The 14,664-nt window shown below is 45.5% G+C and overlaps 2 protein-coding genes across 2 annotated transcripts in view; both read left to right on the top strand.

Moving 5' to 3' along the window:
- Positions 1 to 251: 251 nt before the first annotated feature.
- taf1b (TATA box binding protein (Tbp)-associated factor, RNA polymerase I, B) lies at positions 252 to 9,399 on the top strand. The gene is made up of 14 exons (XM_056581196.1): positions 252 to 380; positions 494 to 592; positions 896 to 983; positions 1,070 to 1,167; positions 1,331 to 1,994; positions 3,007 to 3,178; positions 3,885 to 3,984; positions 4,514 to 4,661; positions 5,091 to 5,265; positions 5,769 to 5,812; positions 6,388 to 6,478; positions 6,749 to 6,819; positions 7,738 to 7,975; positions 8,945 to 9,399. Exons 1-14 carry the CDS (start codon positions 363 to 365, stop codon positions 9,261 to 9,263), a joined length of 2,325 nt encoding a protein of 774 aa, XP_056437171.1. The 5' UTR covers positions 252 to 362; the 3' UTR covers positions 9,264 to 9,399.
- Positions 9,400 to 10,194: 795 nt separating this feature from the next.
- The window catches only part of LOC130374439 (grainyhead-like protein 1 homolog), a 17,490-nt gene continuing 13,020 nt past the window's right edge, over positions 10,195 to 14,664 (top strand). Inside the window, exons 1-5 of the mRNA XM_056581197.1 lie at positions 10,195 to 10,278; positions 11,783 to 11,972; positions 12,385 to 12,461; positions 13,209 to 13,533; positions 14,475 to 14,554. Coding sequence (XP_056437172.1) covers positions 10,259 to 10,278; positions 11,783 to 11,972; positions 12,385 to 12,461; positions 13,209 to 13,533; positions 14,475 to 14,554 — 692 coding nt within the window. The 5' untranslated portion in view covers positions 10,195 to 10,258. The remainder of the gene's footprint in view (positions 10,279 to 11,782; positions 11,973 to 12,384; positions 12,462 to 13,208; positions 13,534 to 14,474; positions 14,555 to 14,664) is intronic.

A 14,664-nucleotide genomic window follows, 5' to 3' on the forward strand; every position in this document is an offset into this window, starting at 1 on the left:
GAACGTAAGAAAACCATTGGAAGTTGTTCAGTTACTTTGCGTGAGTTGAAAATACATAAAAGCATTATTTACATTAAGATGATGTTGAATTAAACTTAAATATTCCAGTCTTATCTGAATTATAAAGTAAAATCACATTTGAGGTTTAGGTAGGTGGATGCTAAAATCGGATTTAATCTGTTTGAATCAGAAAACTGCCTGTCGGACGAATTAAAATGAAACGCACACCGGAACAAGCGTCACAGTCATACGTCATATCTTTTCGACTCCTAAACAAACCAACGTGCTAGCTATTCTCATCATGGCTTCACTGGAGTGAAGATATTTCATAAGGCAGTTATTATAAAATAAAAATATATGACATGGACGAAGTCGAAACAGTGAGTTAACCCAACCGTGGTTTCCGTATTAATTGCATTTGTCAATATGCCTTAATGGAGCTTAAATATTTAGAATTGTAAGTAACAGTAATGGTTGTTTTCACATCTCTCAGGCGGGCTACGTTGTCCCATGTGCAGTGTGCTCGGCTGTAAACTGGGCTATTAGCGCTGATCTGAAATACTACTGCAAGTCTTGCCACAATGTTATTGATGTAAGTAGCTGTCATTCATGTGAGGTTACTTCAACTGAAGTTGACAAAGGTTGTCTACTTCTATCCATCGATCAAAATCAATTGTGGATGTGTATTTTAGAAGATAAATGGTTACATGACTAATTTTGTTGGGACAGCAGCACACAATAAACCAAAATGTCAGCATACACGGACTAGAGAATAAACTCACACTATATAAAAAAATAAAACATAAAAATAACGGCACCTGCATCTCTGTTTGCAATACATTATGCATGTCCTGATAGTGTTTAATGTACCATTATCTGTTCAAAAACTCATCAGAAAACAGCTGAAGTGGCCGACCACACATTCTTGGACTATGCCAACAGAATCACAGACCTTACCTCTTCTAGGCAACGACGGGTTGTTGGTTAGTAAACATCACTAGAAAACAAGCTTTACATGACTGTCTGAAGAGTCAGTACCTTATCGTGTGTGTGTTTGTGCGTCCTCCAGAGTACGGGCGGAAGTGGAAAGTGTGTGAAGGTTTCCAGTTCATCCTGAAACACCAGGCAGAAGCTCTGATCCTCCTGGGAGTGCACTCACAATTCAAGGTCAGACAGACACACCTGCACACCTTCTAACACACATCCTTCACAGAGGAGCCAGATTAACGTAGACAACCACAGCACACCCTGTGTGTGTGTGCTCTTTCGTCTTACCAACTGAACTGTGTGTGTGTGTGTGTGTGTGTGTGTTTCACTGCGGGCCCTGCAGGACGACGTGCTGTGTCAGCTGTGGAGGCTGTACCTCCAGAAGAGCCGGCAAGCCTACACCAAGAACCCTCTGAGCTCTAAAGTCCCCCCTGGGGCCAGAGACACGGACACCGACCCCTCAGATAATGACACAGGGGCCTCATCAGCCACTTCTACAGGGGCCCCATCAGCCACTCCCCCAGGGGCCCCATCAGCCACTCCCCCAGGGGCCCCATCAGCCACTCCCCCAGGGGCCCCATCAGCCACTCCCCCAGGGGCCTCATCAACTACTCCTACAGGGGCCCCATCAGCCACTCCCACAGGGGCCTCATCAACTACTCCCACAGGGGCCTCATCAACTACTCCTACAGGGGCCCCATCAGCCACCTCCACAGGGGCACCATCAGCCACTCAGACAGGGGCCCCATCGGCCAATGAGAAGGAGGGAGAGCCCTCAGCCAATGAGAAGGAGGGAAGTCCCTCAGCCAACGAGACCGACGGTCCATCAGCCAAAGAGGTGGAGGGAGAGCCCTCAGCCAATGAGACCGAAGGCCAATCAGCCAATGAGATGGAGGGAAGTCCGGGGAGCCTGTCGGCTTTTGAGACGGACGGGGGTCCTTCAGCCAGCGACACAGAGGGCCGGCCCTCAGCCATATCCTCAACCAGTGGGGCCTCCAGTGATGAGGGTGAGTCCGAGGGTTTGATTCCCCACTAAAGCTAAAGGTCAAAATTGTGAAACGTAATATAAATTAACTGCATGAGGAAATAAAGCATGAAATGGAACGAGCAAATAATTAGAAACCGTGACGTGTGAAAGATAAAATATAGTTCCGGAATAAAATAATAGACCATAAATTATTTTGAAGATTATATGACTAAATATAGGGGTCGGTTGTCTTGCAACCGAAAGGTTACAAGAGCTCCTCCTAGCTAGGTGTCGATGTGTCCCTGAGCAAGACACTTAACCCTAACTGCTCCTGACGAGCTGGCTGTGGCCTTACATGGTTGACTCTGCCGTCGGTGTGTCAATGTGTGTATTAACCGATGTAAGTCGCTTTGGCTAAAAGCGTCTGCCAAATGCCCTAATTGTAATTGTAAATATATCAAGTATAATACATGAGATTAGAGTAAAAATAAGCACCCAGAGCTCAGATTCCTATTCATATTTGTTGCATGACTCAAAGGAGAACAATAGAGCCAGAATGGGCCAGTCGTTCAGTGATCGACCATGACTGGGGGCGAAGGATGATTCCTGTCGCGCTCATTTATTATGGAAATTAAACTCTTCCAAGCTATGATCAGAAAGATGTTGAAAGGCAACGTTAGATAAGGACTTCCCTCTTCACTCACATACTTATTCTTTATTTCCAAAAAGAGTATTGCACACAACAAAAAAAAGCAGTTTTGAAGATCGGTACAGTAACCTTGACCGGTTTTTGTTTAGAGAATGTTTGAGTCCGGTAATATTTTCCATTAAAGGAGAGTTCCACTTTTTATGTGTATCCGCTCAATTAAAGTTCTTAAAATAAAAATCGGGATCTGCAAAAATCGAAAGGTCCGAAATCTGAGTTTAAAAATTGATGGACCTCCTACTAGACTTGAATTGTTTTAATGTGACAATATTCAACAATCATGTGTGTGTGTGTCTGTGTGTGTGTGTGTGTGTGTGTGTGTGTTCCCTCTGTGTGCTCCGTGCAGACCGGCCCAAGCGCCACAAGGTGTACCCCTCGGGCTCCGAGGACTCTGGGACCTACCTGTCCCTGCGCCTCAGGCGCTCCAACGGGCTGATGAGCATGAACAAGACCCTGGCCCTGCTCTACCTGGGCCTGCTGTGGTGCCGCGAGGCCCTCACCCTGGCGGACCTGCTCAGGTAGCACGCACACAGAGGCGGGGACAGGCAGAGTGCACAAAGACTCACACACACGTGTACAGTGCACACACGCAGGGCACAAACACGTGTAGTTCACATGTACTGATACACAAACTTACACACACGGTACACATAGACTCACACACACACAAATACGCAGTACACGTTGACTCACACACACATATTTACACAATACACACATGCATACAAAACACACATTCTCACATGTATGCACAGTACACAAATACATAGACACACATACACAGTACACAAATACATAGACACATACACAGTACACAATTTTTTTATTTTTTTATTTTTATGGCACTTTGGTCAACTGTTGTTTTTTAAATGTGCTTTACAAATACATTTACGTTACTTTCCAAATACACGGACACACTCACTTTTTCAGATTTCACATTTACACACACACAAACAGAGTACACAGTGACACATGCACAGTATACATATATACAGTAGTACACAAAGACACTCACACATGAACATGACATAAACGCTCGACTAGACAATATTTAGACCTCAAATAAGTGTATGTGTTCTCCAGACATGGTTTATTGAAGGTTCCATTTCCACCAGTACAATGATTTTGACTTGTGTGTCCTTTTTTGAACGTTTTTTCCCACACATCTGGTGGCCCTTGTCAACACATGACAAAGCTCACCCTCACACATACCGTTTCCCCCAGGCTGGTCCGGGAGGGACACCTGCCCTTCATCAACGCCTTTGAGTGTTTGCCCGAGGAGATGAAGCTGTTTGGCCGCGACCTGCCCGTCTTCAGAGTCCAGGTGAGGTCACATGATCAGCTCCTCCACCAATCACAGTCAAGAGTTGTATTGCTATAAGTAGGGTGCACTCGTAGAAGGCATGTCTGTTGATGCTGGTGCACAGCCTGGTGGCCCAACACACTGTCACACCGACCGGGTCGTCGAGACACCTCCTCCAGGTACGCCAGGTTCGATTCCCCAGGTGTCGTTCCCTATCTCCCTCAACAGGCTCTCCTGTCTCTCTTCACCCCCGTCCATGAAGGCCCACCCCTACCTACTCATTCATATAAATGTCTGTTCTGGATAGAGATGTCAGTTGGAAGCTGACCAATCCCTGACCAAGGGATTACTAACCATGGTCTTTATTTATTTTTACAGTCTCTATATAGTATTAGTATTTTATTAAAGAGTCCTTATTATCCTTGTGTGTGTGTGTGTGTGTGTGTGTGTGTGTGTGTGTGTGTGTGTGTGTGTGTGTGTGTGTGTGTGTGTGTGTGTGTGTGTGTGTGTGTGTGTGTGTGTGTGTGTGTGTGTGTGTGTGCGCCTCCAGTCCATCCCCTCCTACCGCACGGTGCACCAGGAGGCGTGTGGCCTGGCGGTGTACATGAAGCTGCCCTCCTTCCCCCCCGTGGACCTCAAGTGTCTGCAGCACCCCACCCTGCTCACCATGCGCTACCTGCTGCTCCTCAACCTGCCAGGTGGGGGCGCCCCCGCACGCAGAAACACATACAGGCAGACACACACAGGAAGACACACTAATACACGCAGGCAGACGCATGCAGGCAGACACAGCATACATACGCTTTTGCAGACAAAAATAATAATAGTGATTGATTGAAAAACAGAAATTGAGAAAATAATGATTTTACACAAAATAGAAAGCATAATTAGATGCATAAATGACAACACTTCTGGGTTGGAATAACATTTTCCAAAAGGAGTGGGAAGAAGTCACATATTTATATACAGTTGAAATAGTATATCTCTAATGTATTCAGTTTGACCTTTTTTATGCAATTCAGAATGAAATAAATAATGATGACTATTCGTTGATACTTCCTGTTTTGAATGGTGTCATCCCCCCCCCGGTGAAGCCCTATCTAACGGCCGTCTGTCGCCCGCCTCAGATCAGCTCCACCCCTGGGTGTGCCGGGTCATCGCCCTGGTGGGTCTGGACCAGGGGTCTGCCCTGACCTTTGACCCCACAGCCAGGTCGCGCCTCCCCTACTATGACGTGCAGGCGGCGGCGCTCATCGTGGTCACCCTGAAGATGGTGTTTGGCGTGGACGACCGCAGCGAATGGTAAGCCCCGCCCCCTCTGTTCTGTCACTCAGGGACGAGACCAGACCTTGTTGTTTTAAAAGTACAGAACGGTCACTTTCCTCATTGCGATCCTCATGAGGTCCGTTTGAATTTAGACTTAAACTCACAAGCTTGAAACTAGTTTGAATCCCAGTGTGATCCTGACTCGCGTGTAGGATTCAGGCCAACACCCGGGAACAGGGAGAAGCCTTTTAGGATTGACCGACAACGCTCACTGTAACTGTACTATTTCATTGGTTTGGCGACGTTACCAAAATGCACATAAAGTAATGCCCTACTTGGCCAAGGCTCTCTTGATGAATAGATTTGTCATCTCAAGGGAGTAACCTGGAAAAATTAGTAGAACTATAATAATAAAAGAAAAAGCTAATATATCACTTCACTTTTTCTTTACCTTTACTTAGAACCAAGATGACGATGTGATTAATGTGTTGTTTATTGTTGTATAGTTTATAACATGCCCTGGGTGTGTGTGTTCTCAGGGATTTGTCCAATGGAGCATCTGCTAAGAACAAAGACGATCCAGGTATGTCTCCCTCTATCTGTGCCTCTCACTCATTCACTCTCACGGCCTGACGGTCGCACACTTAACTCACTCACTCACTCACTGTCTATCTTGGTAATATTGGGCTGTTAACAGCCACCGTTGCCTGACACTGGGTGCAGAATGAAGTTCAACAAGAGCACAGATATCACGGATGAGTTTCCTTTGTGGCCCAGAAATCCTATTCTTTCTTACCCTGGGAGATACAGCCAGTGGGTTTTTGTTGTTCACCAATCCTTCCTCCTTTGCGAGTGTGATGTACCGGTACGCTCATGACATCTGAGATCTCCTCACGGCGAGGAATCCTGTCCGCGCTGTCGGACCTCATTCCATCTCCGTGACACACCTGTCAATTAACCTGAGAACAAGCCTCCCTTCTCAGCGGGTGCCGGGATGAGCCTTCAGACAGACGCCTGTTCAGGAGCTCTTGTGCACACGCTCCATTCGATTTGCCGTTTTTGATTTGCAGAAAAGCAAAGAAATTGTTTCATAATGATCGTCTTGTCTCTTTTTTGCACACACGCACGCACACACACACCTCCCCTCCTCCTACCCAGACCAGCGTAACTTCAGTATGAGGCGGTGGTACCGGCTGCTGCAGGCAGCGCTGATCAGAGCCCGTCGGAGAGAGGAGGACCACACGGCCAGGTGGGTCCCCCCCACGGTGTCACTCGTTTGATCTCACTCACCCTCATTGACATCCGAAGTGGGCGTGTCCACCCAGATGTATGATGGCATAGATCAGTCTATTGTACCAGGCAAGGTACGATATGCTGGTAGGTTGATCTGTCGTATGTCTGCAACATTTGATTCATGATTTCATTATAGGGTCACTTCCTGATTAGAGGTACGATTTTCGAAAGGCTTTACCTGTCAACCCTTTACAGATAAAAACACGCCTTTTAAATCCCTTGACAGGATGCAGTGGACAGCCCAGAAGCCCATTTACCCATCCTGGGAGAGGAAAGCCTCCTACATCAAAAAGAGACGTACGTTTACACCTTTCATTCCTTCCTCATCCCCTGTCCAGGCAGGATTAACTCGGGGGCGGATATGTCATCCTGGGGTGAGTCTGCTGCCTTTCAGCAGTGTTTGGAAGCAAGAATGGTGGAATAGCTTTCAGTTTTTATCTACTGTCACAGAGCGCAAAGAATCTTTTTTTAATAGAGTGTATGTAATGCAATACACATAAATTACGACACTACGCGACTTTATAGCTGCCTTCTCTAACTAGAATTTTGACGGCAGATAGTGCTGAAAACCCACTGCGTTCCTTCTCCCACTTCTTGATTGATTCACCTGCACCCGCCTCATCTATGAAACCCTTCTCGTGACTTGTTTCAAAATGACGTCATACAATTGAAATCAAACACAGCGTTTTATAAGCAATGTAACGCACGCAGCTCGGTCCTTTTCGTGAAATGAATCCCAATTCGTCCGAGACGGCTGAACCAGGCAACTTTTAGGAAACGTACTTTTTTGGCTACTGCCATTATCAACCTTGATGTAATACAACATAACTAGCTAGCTTTCCTCATGGTATCAGCTCCCGCTCGTCTGCTGATGAAAGGGAAAAGGTGACGCTGGTAGACCCGTAAATTGTGCTCGCCCATGTGTGTGCTGTTAAAAGCAATGTGCTGTTTGAGACTTAAAAATACTTTTACTTTTTTTACATTTTTTGTACTAATTCAAAACAAGAAATGATTTTGTGTTTACTAAATCACATAAATATATTGAAATACTTTGCAATATCTCGACATGCCGGTGTGAGTGGCCTCACGACATGCAAATCCATCAAATAAACCAGCCGAGGTTACAGTAGAGCGCTATGAATGGCCGTCGTGCCTGACGCGTGCTGATCATGTAAACGACCCGCCGGTACGTCCCTGCGCTGTGTCGCGCTGCAGGGATGGTGGACCAGCTGCGGACGGCGTTCACCCGGCTCTCCGGCACCCCCGCGGAGCCCAGGCGCCGGCCCCCCTCCAGCTTCAGGTTCCGCTGGGGGGGGGGGGAGGGGGAGGCGGGCTGGGACGGCCCCAGCCTGAGCCACACGGTTCTGGACACCGTGGTGAAGAGACGGCGGGGCGGCGAGACCGCCGTCAACGAGGCCTACTGGCACCCGCCGCTGAAGAAGTGCCATTCCTGGTACTGCTCCCATGATGCATTGCTGTAACATCGCCAACACAAGCACGCATGCACGTACATGGCGCACGCACGCAGGCACACACACACACACACACACACATGGCACACACACACGGCATACACACACGGCTCACACACGGCACACACAAACACGGCTCACACATTTCAATTCAGGACTATTAAATCTAAACTATCAAAACGACTTTCACACACTCAGAAAAACCTTTAACTTAATATTAAACTAAACGTATCTTATACCTATACTGGACCTATGATGACCATTTTGAGGCTAATAGATTAAACAAGTCACAAAGCTTATACCAAGCTGAATGTCCTACCTAACATCTGGTCTATTGGTCATGAAGCAGCGGCTAGGGTTCATGACACCTTGCCCTCGGAGGCCAGCAGGTTAAGCCACGGTCATGGGTCAGTTTATTTGTTAACTGCTCTATGCAAATATCCTAACCAAGCATCAGTTAATGAGAAGGCAAGAGAAGAAAATACGATCTATTATTAATCCAAAATTATTTTTGATTATAGTGGAATCACCGTTTAAAGAATGTCAATGATATGTAAATGGAGAGTTAATTATGTGTAAAAAAACCATTTCAGTACAATAGAGACATCAAGGCCAAGTGGAACATTCTTGCAGCTCATTCTGTGAATTCCTCCAGCCTTCTTTAAGTATTTCGGTAACCGTCCCTTGATGTTGACGTGTGACGGCGCCCCCCCAAACTGGCGGGTCTTCGTGGTTATTAGACAACCGTTTAGACCGTTCCCCTCCGGGTTTGGAATTGCCTCCCCTCCTTACTCTTACTTGGTAAACCTTGAACCAACCCTCTCCCTAGCCCTAACCCCATGTGAATACACCCGCGCCTTTTACAATGTCACGGCTCCACAGCTCTAACAATGTCATAATGTGAAGGCGAGTAAGGAACCTAACGCTGTGGACTGCTGTCTCCTGGCCAGGGCCTGCAGGAGGCACTTTGAGGAGGACCGGGCCACGCTGCCCAAGATGTACTGCTGGCTCCTGGAGCTCTTCTCCTTCCTGCTGGGGGTGAAGCAGGCGCTGGTCCACGAGGAGGTGCTCCGGGCAGAGCGCCTCCTGCTCGGCAGAACGCAGAGCTCCTCCAAGAGCCGGGGCGGAGAGGAGGAGGAGAGGAGGAGGAGGAGGAGGAGGAGGAGGAGCGGGGTGGGAACCAGAAAAACAGGAAGGGCCAACCTCAGCCCTGACCCAGGGAGAGGGAAACCCGCCTCGCCTGGGAGCAGCAGAAAAAGGAAAGCTTGATGTGTGCCTTATTACCATAGGACAGTAACAACAGAAACAACGCCATAGCACCACTGTTTTTTTGTTTTTGTTTTCTAAACCAATGTATTACAGGTCCATATGAGATTGTACAAACTTTTCTATATATAAAAAAAAAAAGTATTTTTATTAACTAACCCTGACTGATAACCTGCTTTTCCAGAAACCGTCCATGCATCGGTAATTGCTTTCATCCCTCTTTACAATTGTTCATATTGAAGTTATTCGACTCTTATGTAAGCCTAGCCTACACATATACTTTTAATTATAACAAGTTTAAATAATGGTTTGGGGAAATTTTGTTTAGAAAACAGACCGATTCTTATATCGCTTTATCGTTTTATAGAATTCGTTTTATACATGTTAATATAAGCTTATACATATTACATGTAATTTACATTACAATTTACAGAAATAATTTGAGTAGGCTTTTTGCTACTTAACATGTGAGGTTTGAAACAATCCAAGCATAAAATTAAATAATAGGCGCAACTACAATAAGTGCTGCACAAGAAGGTTTCTGGGATGCAGAAACCGAAACACAAGTTAGAATGGTTTAAAAGACAAACAAGTAGTAAAGATAATTATGATGGCTTGCATACTAATTAAGTAAGACTGACTTCAAAAAGCCTGAAACAAAGCATTAAGGGCAAGTAGCGAGGGGGCCTATACATACTAATTCAGTTTCCCCAAAACGGATACCTGACCATTTTCTAATTCATGTTATTCATGTCATGTCCAAACAGTGATTTAAAGCCTGCCCCCTGACTTCACTCAATCGTCAGACGCAGGGTTATCCCCTCAAAACAAACCGGTTGGACACCTGCCTATTTCCAAATTCTCTCGGGAGCGAGAAAAGCAGACAAAACTCGTTCTCAGTCATACGAAGCGGACGGCTGTTTGGTCTCCGCGGCTCGACTGCATTTCACAGTAGTGAAAATATCAGATTCAGCGACGAGAAAGTCCAGTCCGACGCGATGACAGAGGAATCTGCCAGGTAAGATACCTCACAGACCCAAACCGTCCAGTTATGTCTGCTTGGAGATGTACCGGAGCACCTAGTCTGTGCGTGGAGGCATCGACGGGGCCCGCAGCTCGCCAAATCTGCTCAAGTCTCGGTGTTTGGGTTTTTAATGCTGAACGTCGACACTGATATTGTGTTCGCTATATGTGATAATAGACAGTATGTGCTGCATCGTTATAGTCAAATGAGTCCCAAAAGTTATTGATGGCATATGCAACAAGGGTGGAAGTGTTCTTTGGTTTTGCAGTAAGAAACGTTTTCCACACCTGTCTTAACACATAGTTGGCAACTTATATTACGTCAATTAAAATAGGTTAAATGTCCATGACTACTTTGGGACACGTTAACCTTTCTCCTTTGATTCTGTGTATGTGTAACGTTAGAGATATTTCTTTTTTCATTGCATGCTGTGGATCATTTCCTCCTCATGTAAAAGTTTACGTTCCAATTAGTTAAACAGAAACTAAGCTGAAGTAGTAGGCCTACAACATGCTACCAGTTGGTTTAAGGGCGAATAAATCACATTTTCATTCTTTCAGAGAGTCACGGTCCAAGGAGTTGCCTCTCTCGTATGTGTAGACTTTATATGTCTACTACTTTCGTACACTCTTTAAATAATTGAAAACAGGAATATTAATGCAAAATAATATGTCTCAGCACTAAAATCAATAATGACATGTGATGTCACGTAATGTCACATTAATGGCCTGTTGGTCTACAAAATCATTTCAGTGAAACTACGCCCTCTGGTGTTGGTTTGACGCTACGTCCCCTGACGCCTCCCGCTCTAACTGTTAGATGATTCGTTGTTTAGTTCTCTGATAATAATTGCCAACCATATCATATATTATTCAAACATATTATTTGTCATTTTCGAAAAAGAAAATGTCAGTTTCCTTAACTATTGAATAAAGAGGAGATGATGCACTATTTCGTAAAATTAACATAGAATTCACAGATAGGCCTACACTTTAAAATGTAGGCCTATTAGTGATGATGCCCTTTGTGAGAAAACGTTGATACAAATCAATTTTAGTCTGGTATCAATGTTTTTCAGATTATATGAGGTTAAAACAAACCCATTTAAAAAAACGTTTAATGGCATTTTCAGATTTTCCTCAGAGAAGTAACTGTTGGTTTCTGCCTGATAGTATCACTCTCACCCATCACACACACACAAACACACATACCTCCCCATTATTGTTGGGTGCAATTGTGTTATTGGTCTGTTGGCAGAGGTTAGTTAAATGGAGCTAGGTTTATTTTTGATTTCAAATGAGCACTATAAAAAATATGTTTGTCAGATTGACTAAACCCGAAGTCAAGGGGGCCTTAAGGCATTTTTCCTCCTCAGAACATAGTAGGCCTTCAGGAATACAATATTTATATAATTCTAGTAGTGTGGGAGTGTTTACGTATTCATAATATTATGTTGTCAATCGTTATCTTTATGTATCCAATTGGTTATATTAAACAGGAAGAGGGGCGTGGTCACGCTCACCGCCGACCAATCGTACGAGGGCGTTTCGAGCGGTTACCAGGACGACGACGACGTGTGGAGGGCCTTCCTAGAGAGCCCGCTGACGGCCGCCTCCAAGGCCATGATGAGCGTGAACGGAGATGAGGAAGCTACCGGAGCCCTGGGCATGCTCTACGAATACTACAAAGTAAAAGCCTTTCTTCTCTTTGCGTTGTTGAGTTTGAGAATTTACACTCCAGACATCTGACTAAAAGTAAGACTCTAAGTCTCCTGTGGTCCAAAAGCAATGTGGATTAAATTCATATGAAGATGTGCAGTGGGTGATTTAATTGGTGTGTCATTTATTACTTTTTAAATGTTTTAATAAATCACTTTATATATTTAATGTTTAATTGTTTGTACCTTATATTCGTACATTTTTTGGAGAAATATCTTTTGGATGATCCTATGTTGATATGCCTTGTGCTTGATGAGAGAGAGTTGAAACTATTTTATATACATATTATAGTATACTCATATTCTATCAATCTATCATCTTTACAGCAGGTCTACACCATCAAAAAAACGATTCTCTCTGGTCTTGTTTGTTTTCTGATCAGATTCCTCGGGACAGGAAGCCTGGAATCCAATTTAAAACAGAGAGCCCTTCTTCAGAAGACCCGGAAACCAGCAAAACGTACAGCTCTTTATTTCATCATTCTTCTAACTGTCGTTGTTATGGTACATTTGATTATAGAACTCAGACCACAAACACACACACACACACACACACACACACACTGACACACACACACACACACACACACACACACACACACACACACACACACACACACACACACACACACACACACACACACACACACACACACACACACACACACACACACACACTGTGCAATTCAATGGTTTTGACTGAATTCAACCAACAAATCCCAGGTAAGTGAGAAACAGCTGGATACGTAATAATTATAATTCCCAAGCTGTGTAATACATGTACTTCATAGACCGCTATATTATTTACTTTTGAAAGTATTGACTGGCCGACATGATATAAATTTAAAGTTTAACACTTAAGTCGTTGATGCCGTTTATGTTGTTATTCTTGATGAAGTTGTTGATGATATTATTAACGAAGATGTCGTTGTTGACGATAACTTTGTCGATCATGACGTTGTCGATGATGTCATCTTTGTTGACGACGACGTCATTAAAGAGGAAGAATTTGATTTTGACGACATCTTCCGTGTTGACGATAACGTTGTTGATGAAGAGGATGTCTATGCTGATGATGATTTCGTCCTTAACGAGGACGTGGTTGTTACCGTTGATTTCATCGTTTACTACCCGGCGTCGGTCTCCCGCGTGTGTAGTTCTGTCCGGTAAACCCTGTTTGCGTGCCCCCGTCTCCCGTCTCCCGTAGCAACAGCAGCAGCTTCCCGGGGGCCTACCAGGACTCCCTGCTGACGATGACCCCGCTGACCAACGTGTCCCTGCACAACGTGGTCCGGGCAAGCCCCCCCAAGCCCGCCAAGAGGGGGGGCTCCTACAGCCACCCGTACCCGGAGCCCATCGTACCGCCGCCCCCCTACTCCGACGCCCGGCACGCCCTCCCGGAGGGGGTGGCCCCGCCGCCCCGCCGCCCCCAGACCGCCCCCCAGGGGTTCAGAGCCGCCCTGGGGGGCCCCGGGAGCCTGGGGCACAGGGGCAGTAGCCCCGGGTCTCTCACCCCGGACTCCACCTGCCAGGTATGGGGAGACGCATGGGCAGGCAGACGCAGACACACACACATGCACAAGAGGCAGGAGGAACCCCCCCAGCAAGAGAAAAACACAGAGAGGAAGTTGAGATATAAATAACAAACTGGAATCAATTTATATTAAAATTCCCCAAATGCTCATCCTCAGTAGCCTAGCAACAGCAGCTCTAAGAACCCGGATACCACTAATATTCCAACTCCGAAAAATAACCAACCAACTGTTTTAACTAGTGGACGGAACCAGGTGTGACACTGTCCATGTTAGTTCCCTGTTCTCCTTCTTCATCTTGACCGTTCAAGGCTGCTGTCGTCCTGCTGCTACAATACGGCTCTGATCAAATGCTGCCCTGATTCAATTGATCCCCATCTAAGGCGGCTCTACCGGGTTTGTATTGAGTTCCCCATCAGGGAAACGCTTGGAGGTTATACCGCTGGTGCGCTGCTGGCGCCACCGGGTCAATTCAATTGGTTTAAAAGCTCGGGCCGGGCGTGGATTGGCTGGTGGTGGAAAATTACCAGCGACTCAATGAGCCATGAGTGGTCTCTGGGTGACAGTTGGGCATAGAGAGAGAGAGGGGGAGAGAGAGTGAGGGAAAGACACACAAAGACACAAAGAGAGAGAGAGAGAGTAACTGCAGTTTTCATATTCCTGGCATGAAACAACAATTGGAAAACATTTTGTTTTGTTTTTTTACGTCAATCATCAATTTCAGATTACAAATCTGATTTCAGGATAAAAATCAATGAACAAGTTCAAAAAACTTCATTACACCTAATGCAGTCAAGGATATCCAAACTGTTGCGTGCGTGTCATTTATTGTGTGTGTGTGTGTGTGTGTGTGTGTGTGTGTGTGTGTGTGTGTGTGTGTGTGTGTGTGTGTGTGTGTGTGTGTGTGTGTGTGTGTGTGTGTGTGTGTGTGTGTGTTCTAGGGTTTTGCTCTAGCAGAGAACCTCCAGATGCGTCTGGGGTCGGTCAGCTCAGATGACCTTCCCCTCGACAGCTCAACATGGTGAGCACCCGGCCATTTTAATCGTCTTCTTGAATATTCATATAGTCTTATTCTGTTTTGTTATGTCCCATCATACCATTATCTGAAAGCTATGTGGAGACACTTGTAAA

This window comes from Gadus chalcogrammus, chromosome 21 (genome assembly GCF_026213295.1).
Source record: "Gadus chalcogrammus isolate NIFS_2021 chromosome 21, NIFS_Gcha_1.0, whole genome shotgun sequence".
NCBI classification, from domain to species: domain Eukaryota; kingdom Metazoa; phylum Chordata; class Actinopteri; order Gadiformes; family Gadidae; genus Gadus; species Gadus chalcogrammus.

Bases quoted from the DNA above. Each gene is read 5' to 3' on its own strand.
- taf1b (XM_056581196.1), top strand. The intron at 4,662-5,090 runs GTGGGGGCGCCC...CGCCCGCCTCAG, and splicing joins GCTGCTCCTCAACCTGCCAG to ATCAGCTCCACCCCTGGGTG. The intron at 6,479-6,748 runs GTGGGTCCCCCC...ATCCCTTGACAG, and splicing joins GAGGAGGACCACACGGCCAG to GATGCAGTGGACAGCCCAGA.